Here is a 12,794-nt window from a genome sequence, read left to right as displayed (position 1 = left end):
ACCATCACTATTCTAGGCACTATCATATTGTTTAGTTTGGTTTTTATAGCACTATCATGTAAAATTGTTGTATGTATTTTTTTCTATCAGAAGGTAAGCTCCTTATAACAATATTATACATATATATACATATACACACACATAAATATATATATATATATATATATATATATATATATGTATGTATCAGATCACACACTAGTTCACTTTTACATCTTGCTTATGCTGTATCTCTTATGCACTTATAGTCTGAAAGTTTTCCATTTGCTTTTATGATTTTTTGGTACTTTTAAATATGACATTCAAACTGAATTCTACATTGAAGAAGAAAATGCATTATTTTCATTAAAAAGAATTTCCCAGAGCATTTCCTATGCTCCCTGGCAATGCTCTACTCACAAGAAGGCCTGACACATGGAGCAGGTGTTGCCATGCATTTTCCCACCTGGGCCTCGAATGGGGTCATTCTCTCTGGTGCAAATAAGTTGTCCATTCTTCCAGGATTTGCGGTATTCACTACATAACTTCTAAAGAAATCAAGGAGGAAAGTTGGAGGTGTTAAACAAAGTTTAGATCTGATTTGCAAGAATGAGTGAAATTTAGCCTTTTATTTTTTAAACTGGAGGTCAACTCTTGGCCTATTTTAGGATACTTCTCAACTTTGAAGGCATGGATATTTTTAAGTGTCAATGGATCCTCAAGCAAGAAAATCACATCTGTACATGCACAGATGCAAACACATCAAAACAACAGCTGTACAAATGTTTCATAGAGTTTCAGGGAATTCACGTGTTCCCTGAATGTGACATGTACATCCCCAGGTCCATATACCTCTGACTTATTAGAAAGGGCAGCTCACCTCAAAGGAAGCAGATTGTCTTTTATTTCTTGAAATAATTTCCTTCTTTTTCTTTTCCTCTTCTTCTGCTTGGCTAAATGAGAGTGGTTGAAGAAAAGATATGAGAAAGAATCAGAGAATTTTCAGATTGGAAGTAATCTCAGACAAAATTTGAAGTTAATTAACATGGATTAAATTCTTACTGTGTGCCTAAGCCGGTGTTCAAACTATGAAATAGGCACGACATCATTTAGCATGTCATGCTAGACATTGAAAGTATTTACCACCTCTGGTTATTACCACAGCATAACCAAATGGAATAGATGAGAGGAAAAAATCCTGATTTATCTTCCTCCCAGTCACTATTTAATCTAATGCTTCATGCTGTCAATCTGTCCTTTTAAGAAATTACCTGCATACACTTAAGGTAAGACCTCTGTAAATGGAGACTATTTTTTGTTGTTGTTGTTGTTTCTTTAAACATACATTTAAATATTTTTCTCCACATTTATTTTAGAGTGATGTTCAAGAGGGAATTGGCAGTCTAACAAGGAAGGAATTAGAATTGATAAAACTCAGCTTCTCTAATGCCCCACACAGTGGAGCTCCAGCCCTCAGATTTATCCATAGCACGAAGCAACAGAAAGGCCTAGCAAGCTCTGACCTGACTTAACATTTCAGTACAAATCTGGCACATGAACCTGACTCTTAGGGGTTTCCTGCCACACTAATACACTTTTCAAAGTGTGCATTTCACCTGTGTCTAGCACTTTCCCTGAAAGGCTAGATGTGTCCTCTCTATTCCACTTCTCTGTCTTATTCAGGTTATTATAATAGTCTTTATGTCTCAGCCCCACACATGTCTATTCAACTGGATTACCTTAACCCACATCTGAATATACTCACAGAGTGGTAATACACCAGAGGAGGAAGAGAGACCAAAGAGAACATGCAATCCAGACCATGAAACTTCTGCCCACTTTTTGTCATAAATAAAGAGTGTCAAGTGTTAAAAACATATCAACACTAAAGGGAGTCTTTTCCTTTGACTTAATTAGAAGATAGAAGGAAGACTGGTTTGAGAATAACACTGTCACTGTGTGCTTCAGTAGTACTTAATTTCTTTTCCATGTGTTTGTAAGATTTTCTAGTTGACAGTCCACGGTAGATATACTACAGATATAGGAGGAATCTGAGGCTCAAAGTGAACAGTGATGAAGAGAGTCAGAGGGAGAGCTGGGGTGGATACCTACAACACACTAGAACACATGGAACACTTGTTTCCATGAATTTGGCCATCTGGGCCAAAAACGGGGTTATGCTCCCTGGTGCATATGAGCAGTCCATTTCTCACGTAGTTCCGGAATTCGCTGCAGATTTCCTAGAATGAAGAAAATATTTTCTCAGGTCAGTTTTCTATCCTTTCTACCTATGAGGAACAAGCCATGCATGGCAGTATAGACAAAGTCAGGAAAAGTTATGACATATAGCAATAAATCAGTAAAGAAGTACAAAGATCCAGTCATACACTCAAAATTGCCCTGGTGTTACATCAGATCTGTAACCATAACCATCATCCTCCTGAGGATGCCTGTAATTATGGTGCAGAATCAGGCTGATGAGTTGGGCAGAGTTCAACAGAAAACATGCATGTTTGTGTCATGACGTATATTTCAATCTATCTGTAAGAGTTATAAAAAAACATGGTGAGGAGAGTCAATAGGCCTACAGGGAAGCCTTCCTAGAGGTGAGAGAGAATTGCTGAGTCAAGATTTGTCTTTAGCAAGCCAAGAAGAGGAAAAACAAGCATGCTCATCTTTATAGATGTGAGCAGAAAAAGTATGATCCCTGGAGAAAGCAACATCTTTCCTAGAGTGAATCCCTGTCCAGGGATGGGGAATGAGGATTTAAATCAGGAGAGTACAATAGGAGAGGAGAGAAGGAGAAAAAGGGTGAGGAACATTGGGAATATCAAAGAGGCCTTGGAAAATGATCAGATATAATAGATGAAACAGATTTTTAGTTTTAAATTACTGATAAGAAACACTTGTAGCTAACAAAAACATAGTTATTAAAAAAGAGTTGGTATCAACTTTTCCTAACTAATGGTTAGGTTCAACTTTTGTAGTTGTTCTTTAAAAATACAATTAAAGGCAAATTGCATATAAGGTTACTGTATGAAACCAACAAGCTTGTTTATTTTGGGTTCTAAGTGCTTCCCGTATATAGATGTCCGTCTCATTCCCAAGATTCAGAAAAGTTTTCTGCTATTATTTCACTGGAAAGGTAATTAATGCCAATTGTCTGAATTTCCACTCCTTCTTGAATGCCAATTATTCTTAAGTTTGGTTTCTTAATATTGTCCCAGAGTTATGTACCTAATCACAGCTTCTTATCTATTGTTTTAATTTTTCTTACTTAATTGATTTTTTTTTAAATACACGACAGTGGAATGCATCACAATTCTTATTACACATATAGAGCACAACTTTTCATATCTTTGTATATCAAGTACGTTCACTGCAATTCATGTCTTTATACATGTACTTTTTTGCATTATAATTCTTATTACACATATATACCACAATTTTCATATCTCGGTTTGTAAGTTGACACCCAATTCATGTCTTCATACATGTAGTTTGGATAATGCTGTCCATCACATTCCATCGCCCTTGCTAATCCCTTGCCTCCTCCTTTTCCCTCCCACCCCTCTTCCCTATCTGAAATCCGTCTATTCCTCCCATGCTCTCCCTTACTACCCCACTATGAGTTAGCCTCCTTATATCAGAGAAAACATTCGGCATTTGTTTTGGGGGGCTTGGCTAACTTCACTTAGCATTATCTTCTCCAATACCATACATTTACCTGAAAATGCCATGATTTTATTGTCTTTTATTGCTGAGTAAAATTCCATTGTGTATATATGCCACATTTTTTTTATCCATTCATCCACTGAAGGGCATATAGGTTGGCTCCACAGTTTAGCTATTGTGAATCGTGCTGCTATAAACATTGATGTGGCTATGTCCCTATAGTATGCTGTTTTTAAGTCCTTTGGATATAGTCTGAGGAGAGGAATAGCTGGGGTCAAATGGTGGTTCCATTCCCAGATTTCCAAGGAATCTTCATACTGCTTTCTATATTGGCTGCACCAATTTGCAGTCCCACCAGAAATGTATGAGTGTGCCTTTTTCCCCATATCCTTGCCAACACTTATTGTTGTTTGTCTTCATAATAGCTGCCATTCTGACTGGAGTGAGATATCTTAGACTAGTTTTGATTTGCATTTCTCTGATTCTTAGACATGATGAACATTTTTTCATATATTTGTTGATTGATTGTATATCCACTTCTGAGAAGTGTCTGTTCTGGTCCTTGGCCCATTTGTTGATTGGGTTATTTATTTTTTCAGTACTTAACTTTTTGAGTTCTTTATATACCCTAGAGATTAGTGCTCTATCTGATGTGTGAGGGGTAAAAATTTGCTCCCAGGATGTAGGCACTCTATTCACCTCACAGATTGTTTCTTTTGCTGAGAAGAAACTTTTTAGTTTGATTCCATCCTATTTATTGATTCTTGGTTTAAATTCTTGTGCTATAAGAGTCTTATTAACAAAGTTGTGGCCTAATCCCACATGATGAAGATTAGGGCCCACTTTTTCTTCTATTAGAAGCAGAGTCTCTGGTTTAATTTCTAGGTCCTTGATCCATTTTGAGTTCAGTTTTGTGCATAGTGAGAGATATGGGTTTAATTTAATTTTGTTTCATATGGATTTCTAGTTTTCCTAGCACCATTTGTCAAAGATGCTATCTTTTCTTCAGTGCATATTTTGGCACCTTTGTGTAATATAAGATAGTTGTAATTTTGTGGGTTAGTCTCTGTGTCCTCTATTCTGTACCATTGGTCTACAAACCTGTTTTGGTGCCAGTATCATGCTATTTTTGTTACTATTGCTGTGAGTATAGTTTAAGTTCTGGTGTAGTGATGCCACCTGCTTCATTCTTCCTAAAAAGGATTGCTTTAGCTATTCTGGGTCTCTTATTTTTCCAGATGAATTCCAAGATTGCCTTTTCTATTTCTATGAGGAATGTCATTGGTATTTTGATCAGAATTGCATTAAATCTGTATAGTGCTTTTGGTCCTATGGTTATTTTGATAATATCAATTCTGCCTATCCAAGAGTAAGGTAGATCTTTCCATCTTCTAAAGTCTTCTTTGATTTCTCTCTTTAGGATTCTGTAGTTTTCATTGTATAGATCTTTCTCTTCCTTCGTTAAGTCAATTCCCAAGTATCTTTTTTTTTTTAAATCTTATTGTGAATGGGGCAGTTTTCCTCATTTCCTTCTCAGAGGATTTGTCACTGATACACAGAAATGCCTTTGATTTATGGGTGTTGATTTTATATCCTGCTACTTTGCTGAATTCATTTATTAGTTCTAGAAGTTTTCTGGTGAAAATTTTTTTGGGTCTTCTAGGTATAGAATCATATCATCAGCAAATAGTACTAATTTAAGTTCTTCTTTTCCTATACATATCCCTTTTATTTCTTTAGTCTGTCTAATTGCTCTGGCCAGTGTTTCAAGAACTATGTTGAATAGAAGTGGTGAAAGAGGGCATCCCTGTCTTGTTCAAGTTTTTAGAGGGAACGCTTTCAATTTTTCTCTGTTTAGAATGATGCTGGCCTGAGGCTTAGCGTAGATAGCCTTTACAATGTTGAGATATGTTTCTGTTATTCCTAGTTTTTCTAGTGTTTTGAACATAAAGCCATGCTTTATTTTGTCAAATGCTTTTTTCTGCATCTATTGAGATGATCATATGATTCTTATCTTTAAGTCTATTGACATGATGAAATACATTTATTGATTTCCGTATGTTGAACCAACCTTGCATCCCTGGGATGAATCCCACTTGATCATAATGCACAATCCTTTGATATGCTTTTTAATTCTATTTGCCAGAATTTTATTGAGAAATTTGCATCTATGTTAATTAGAGATATTGGTCTGAAGTTTTCTTTCTTTGATGTGTCTTTGCCTGGTTTTGGGATGGGGTGATATTGGCCTCATAGAATGAGTTTGGAATTACTGCCTCTTTTTCTATTTCCTGAAATAAATTGAAAAGTATTGGTTCTTCTTTAAAGGTCTTGTAGAACTCAGCTGTGTATCCATCCAGTCCTGGGATTTTCTTGGTTGGTAAGCTTCTGATGGCTTCTTCTATTTCCTCACTTGAAATTGGTCTGTTTAAATTGTGTATATCTTCCTGACTCAATCTGGGCAAATCGTATGACTTAAGAATTTTATCAATGCCTTCAATATCTTCTATTTTATTGGAGAATAAGATTTCAAAATAATTTCTAATTATCCTCTGTATTTCTGTAGTGTCTGTTGTGATATTACCTTTTTCATCACGTATGCTGGTAATTTGAGTTCTCTCGATCCTTCTCTTCATTTGCATGGCTAAGGGTCTGTCAATTTTATTTATTTTTTCAATAAATAGTTTTATCAATTTTTTCAATTATTTATTGTTTCATTTTTATTGATTTTGGCTCTAATTTTAATTATTTCTTGCTTTCTACTGCTTTTGCTGATTTTTTCTTCTTTTTCTAGGGCTTTGAGATGTAGTGTAAGGTCATTTATTTGTTGACTTTTTCTTCTTTTAAGGAATAAACTCCATGCAATGAATTTTCCTCTTAGCACTGCTTTCATTGTGTCCCAGAGATTTCGATATGTTGTGTCTATGTTCTCATTTACCTCTAAGAATTTTTAAATCTCCTCCTTGATGTCTTCTGTGACCCATTGTTGATTCAGTAGCACATTGTTTAGTCTCAAGGTAATGGAGAAATTTTTATTTTTTATTTTGTCGTTGATTTCCAATTTCATTCCATTATGATCTGATAAAATGCATGGTAGTATTTCTACTTTTGTGTATTTGCTAAGAGTTGCTTTGTGACATAGTATATGGTCTTCTAAGTGGTCTACTCTGTTGATAATGCTTTAATTTGAGGTTTTTATTTGGTTTATTATTTCTTTCATTTCAAGTATTTCTGTTTTTTTTAACCTCTCCCATTTGAGGTGATCTTTTGCTTCTTGCAATTGTTTATGTAGCTTTCACTGCCTGTATTTGTTTTCTTATGTCTTCTTTGAAATCCCAAAACATTTTAACCATGTATATCCTGAAATCTTTCTCTGTCAATTTTTATGCTGTAGTTGCCAATGCTTCTAATGATATGTTGTTTTGATTTGTTTGTGGTACTTTCTTCCCTTTTTATGTTGCTCATGTGTCTTTCTTTGCAGCTCTGTGGATCTGGTGTGTTATTGTTTTAACTTTTGTTTATTGTGGGAGATTTGTAGTGCTCTTGTAGGATTCCAAGATCTCTCCTTTGTGGGGAAGAACAATGTTAACTGATTTCAATATCAACAGTACATCACCTATGAACAAATTGTTGTTATTAAGACATTTACAGTTTAGTCTCAATGTCCAGAAATGTTGGATTCAATTATTATTTAAAATATCATCAGTAGTTTCATAAAATGGTTTACAGTTTCTGCTAGTGGAAAATGAACTGAGGGTCAGGCATAGGACGATATGCTGAGGGGAAAAGATGTGAGGGTAGACAGTTAATATATCTTAGGAAATGTGAAGGAGAAATCTAGTGAAGAGGGTTAGTAGCAGGAGAATAGATAGGACCTCTCACCCCCAAGCTCACACCAGGTGGGCGGCGCCCTGGTCACACTGCACTCCTGTCCAACTGAGAGCTGTGTTTGTATTAGGTGGCCACTGTGCTGAGTTATCAGCACTGGGGAGGGGCGTGGATTGGAAATCAGGTACCTGCTCAAATGGCGAACCAATCTGATACCCACACCCATTACAAAATGCTGAGGAAGGTTTTCCAACATGGAGTTGGACTGCTTCCAGTGCAAGGGTGTCTGGTGATGTGGGGGGAGCTGGGCGATGGCCTTGTGCTTGGATAGGTAGCAGCAGAGTGACCTGCATGGGAGCAGAGTGCAGTCTGGAGTTCTGCAGAGGTGGTGATAGTTGGTTCTGCTAAGCTGCTGGTGAGTCGTGCTGCTAGAACTGCAGGCTTTGGATCCAGAGTCCAGAGACTTACTTGAGCGCAGAGGCTCTGATTTCTGCACTGGTGGTCCCAGCACTGGTGATTTCTGTGAGAATCCACTGTATAGGGGTCTTCTCATACTCTCTGAGATGTTGTATTCCGTCTAGGAGAGACCTTGTGGAGAAGCTGCCTGTCTGCTTTCTTCATTTCATGCCACAGAACAGCCAGAAACAGGACTTCATCTATTCTGCCATCTTCCCACCATCCTGTTTTTGTAATTTTATCTGTATATTCAAAGTCAGCCAACTTGTCTTCAAACTGAGATTCTGTCTTCTACCTGGTCTAATCTGTTGAAGAGACTTTCAACTGATTTTTTTTTATTTCATTGATTGTGCCTTTCATTTCTAAGATATCTATTCGGGTCTTTGTCAATATTTCTATTTCTTAACTGAATTTCTCATTTATATCCTATATTTGTTTCCTTATTTTTTTTCACACAATTTTCTGTGTTCTCTGTTTCATTGGTCACTTTTATAATCATTCTTTAAATTCTTTATCTTCTGTTTCATCCACTCAATCTTTGGAATAAGTTACTGGTGAATTGTGAGCCTTATGGCGACACATTCTCTTGTTTTGTTTCATTTCCATAATTCTTATATTCCTAAGTTGGTATTTGTGCATCTGTTGGGATGGATTTCTCTTCCACTATTATGTGAAGGCCCCTTTAGGGCATCGCTCTCTCTTGATGAAATGTTCCAGAGCATCATGTTATTATGAATATATTTCCAAGGGGGTTTTGTAGCATAGATTCCTTATTGTTTCTGTGGTGATAGTGTATCTTGACACTTTATTGTGTTAGTGCTTGAGGATCCCACTTTCTCTGTAGATCTCACAATAGTGGGGTCCGTCCAGTGGGTCAGATATGTTGTATGCAGCAGTGTATATGGAGTACATTCTCTGTTATTGCTCTTCTAGGCTTCACAATTCTGTGAAGGTATGGACATGATCTATATTGAGGACCCTGATAGGTGTGCTGTCTACAGTCTCTGTGTTATTCTCTCTGTTGCTGCTATAGGAGTCAATGTCTGTGAATGGTTTTAAGGTCACTTCACCATTCTTACTTAGGACATTGTTATCAGTTTGGGGTTTAGGTCTCCCTCTAACCTTTGAATACTCATTTTTTTTATAAAAATGAACCTCAAAATTTGAATAATTATGAAGGAAAATTGGTATTAGAAAAATTTCATAAAGACTTATCTTTCTTTTTTTAAAGGATAAGAGTTTTCTTAGTTTATTTCAGACATGAAACAAACAGAAACAATTTATGATAATGAGATAACTAGAATGTTACTGTAAAGAAAAATTGCCAAGGCACAGAATCAGCATTTCTGAGAAAATTACCTTTGCAGCTTCCCTTTTATCTTTTGCTTTTCCTTTTTCTTCTTGTTTACTACAAGGGATGGGAAAAAAAGAGAGAGAGAAGAAATGGATCTTATTCCAGGAGAGCAGACCTTTCACATTCATAGACTGATTCATAGACTGATAATCCATTGCTTTGTCTATTCTCAAGATCCACCCATAGTACTTTGTCCTTTTATTTATAATGAACTAGAAATGTTCACCACACCTCAAGGCAATAGTGTGCAAGAGGAAGTCCCTTTATCAATGAGTAATCCATTTAACTTCCCAGCATGTGCACTGCAATAATACTCTCTGATTTGCTTCTGTGGTCACTTTTATAAAGCGGTAATATTTGGTTTGGGCAGCAGTAGAGCAGAGTGGCTAAAGGGGAAATACTCTGGAATGAGATCATCCAAGGAGAATGAGATGCACCTTAGTCTCCCTATGCCTTCCTTGTTTTTAAATGAAGAGGCAATAGATGTATAGGACAGGTAATAAGAATACCTTTCTCATAGGAATGTTTGGAGTATTAAATGAGTTGGTACATATAAAGTCACTAGAATAGTAACTCTTACATCATATGCAGTGATTTATGCAGTGATTAGCATAAATGATATAAGGGACTGATATCATCAGCAATGTCATCATTGTAAGTAAACATTCCAAAAATAAGCATATGATAAAATTAAGTGAGAACAATACATCTTTCTATGTTAGACAATTACTAGTGTTGCAAACTGAATTTAGTTGTTGGACCTATAGCATAGCTGGTATATGACACAAACAAATCCTGCTGTATAGAGAAAAAAAATGCATAATTTGTTAAAATGTTTTAATGTATTCTGATCAATACAAAATTTGACCATCCATCAAATTAAAACATTTTTAAAAGATGAAAAGATTATTTTCACATGGTATGAAAAAGTGCAAAAAATGACAATGGAGGAAAAAAGATCAAGAAACTCAGTAACCTTTGTTAGCATATTGACAAAATATGGGTGATAAAAGTGTTTTTGAATAGAGATTTTAGTATTTATTGGAGAATTTTTGTATTTATTGTATTTATTAAAATAGGTTTAAAATGTGAGATTTTCATACTTCTTTATGTGAAAACTGATCTAAACATATCCAAGTTGACTAAATATTTTAATGAGGAATGATCAGAAAAGGCCACTGAACTGACCACTAGGTGGCAGAATTATTTCCTTGTCTTTGAAAAGTGATTGTAGAGGAAAAGAAAAATAGATTGAAATAAACCTATGAATAGGCAAATATATCACCAGTAGTTGGTAAAGCCTTGATAAGAGATTATGTCCTGTCTACACTACAGTGAGAAGCATGTTATAATTTTCTTTACCAACATGGAACATAACCTCAGCTGATTTTCTGCCATTCTCAACTTCACTGGGCCTTCGTCTTTTCATCTGTAACTTGTGACAATATAGAACCTATTTCATATGATTATGATGAAGATATTATGAGACTACATGGCAAATATTATCACATACCAGCCAATTTCATCTATTCAATAAATGCTTATTATGATACCTAAGTCATCATCGTATTGACTTTTCAAATCGAAAAGATTTTTAGAGTTCAATGGCTCTAACATTATGGGAGAAATCTGATGAATTATACTGGCCCCAACAGAGAAGACTGAATAACCAAATATCTGCCGAGAAATTAAATTGTTAAACACTTTTTGTCAAAAAATGAGTTTCGGAAATTATAGATTCTTGCTTAAGGGTTCATATCATTTCACTTATTTCACAGTCAAACTTCAGGTTCCATAAAATAGGTAACTGACTTTACACATGGAAATCATAATCCTTAAGTCATTATCTTTATGTTATTATTCATGTTAAACTCAAATCTTCCTCTCTATACCTCTTATCCATTTTAGTTCTATTCCCTAAATTCACACAGAATGAGTGGGAAGAAAAATAGTGAGCAAAAGAAAAAAATCTCATAAAATTTCTATATATTACAATGATACTTTACCTGTAATATCATGTATTTTCTTAGTTTGACTAATAATATTTCAGAGAGCTGAAAATAATTAGTATGATTGTCATATATACTCTCTAATCTGGATAGGAAATTATAGATTACTTCTGAAATGCCTTATAAAATACCATTCTGCATCTCTTTTTTGAAAAATTATTTTAATTGACAAATAATTTCTATTTATGAAGATAATGTGATATTTTTATATAGATATACATGTGGAATGATTAAATCAGTCTAAGAAACATAATCACCTCATATATTTATTTCTCTGTGATTAGAATATTTAAAATGTACTCTTTTAGCTCTTTTGAAATACATATTAACTACACTCCATATTGTGCAAAAGTTCTCAAAAAGTATGCCTCTTAATTGAAATCAGACCTTTTAGTTGAGATTTCCTCATTCCCAACCCCCATTCTTCCCCACCCCGGGCTTGTCTACTTCTGTAAGTTTGATATTTGAGATGTCTTATATAAATAAGATCACACACTAGTTCACTTTTACATCTTGCTTATGCTGTATCTCTTATGCACTTATAGTCTGAAAGTTCTCCATTTGCTGTTACGATTTTTTGGTACTTTTAAATATGACATTCAAACTGAATTCTACATTGAAGAAGAAAGTGCATTATTTCCATTAAAACAGTTTTCCCAAAGCATTTCCCAAGCTCCCTGGCAATGCTCTACTCACAAGAAGGCCTGACACATGGAGCAGGTGTTGCCATGCATTTTCCCATCTGGGCCCTGAATGGGGTCATTCTCTCTGGTGCAAATAAGTTGTCCATTCTTCCAGGATTTGCGGTACTCACTACATAACTTCTAAAGAAATCAAGGAGGAAAGTTGGAGGTGTTAAACAAAATTTAGATCTGATTTCAAGATTGAGTGAAATTTAGCCTTTTATTTTTTTAAACTGGAGGTCAACTGTTGGCCTATTTTAGAATACTTCTCAATTTGAAGGCATGGATATTTTTAAGCGATACTATCAATGGATCCTCAAGCAAGAAAATCACATCTGTACATGCACAGATGCAAATACATGAAAACAACAGCTGTACAAAGGTTTCATAGGGTTTCAGGGAATTCATGTGTTCTCTAATGCCACGTGTGCATCCCCAGGTCCATATGCCTCTGACTTATTGGAAAGGGTAGCTCACCTCAAAGGAAGCAGTTTGTCTTTTATTTCTTGACGTACTTTCCCTCTTTTTCTTTTCCTCTTCTTCTGCTTGGCTAAATGAGAATGGTTGAAGAAAAGATATGAGAAAGAATCAGAGAACTTTCAGATTGAAAATAATCTCAGACAAAATTTGACAGTTAATTAACATGTATTAAATTCTTACTGTGTGCCTAAGTCTGTGCTCATACTATGAAATAGGCATGACTTTAGGTATTAAAACTATTACTTTAACCCATTTTTTTCTAATAAGAAAACAGACAGAGTGCCTAATTTGTCCAAGGACAGAATTGTAAGTGCAAGTGAAGAATTTAGA

The 12,794-nt window shown here is 35.3% G+C and overlaps 1 protein-coding gene across 1 annotated transcript in view; it reads right to left on the bottom strand.

The window, feature by feature from the left end:
• Nucleotides 1-395: 395 nt before the first annotated feature.
• The window catches only part of LOC139703647 (serine protease inhibitor Kazal-type 5-like), a 30,416-nt gene continuing 18,017 nt past the window's right edge, over nt 396-12,794 (bottom strand). The window contains 6 exon segments of the mRNA XM_071607124.1: nt 396-527; nt 860-932; nt 2,092-2,219; nt 9,298-9,346; nt 11,998-12,125; nt 12,462-12,534. Of these exon segments, the coding sequence (XP_071463225.1) occupies nt 396-527; nt 860-932; nt 2,092-2,219; nt 9,298-9,346; nt 11,998-12,125; nt 12,462-12,534 (583 nt within the window).

The sequence above is a fragment of the Marmota flaviventris genome (genome assembly GCF_047511675.1).
Source record: "Marmota flaviventris isolate mMarFla1 chromosome 5 unlocalized genomic scaffold, mMarFla1.hap1 SUPER_5_unloc_1, whole genome shotgun sequence".
NCBI lineage: Eukaryota > Metazoa > Chordata > Mammalia > Rodentia > Sciuridae > Marmota > Marmota flaviventris.
This window is presented reverse-complemented; position numbering and strand designations above follow the sequence as displayed.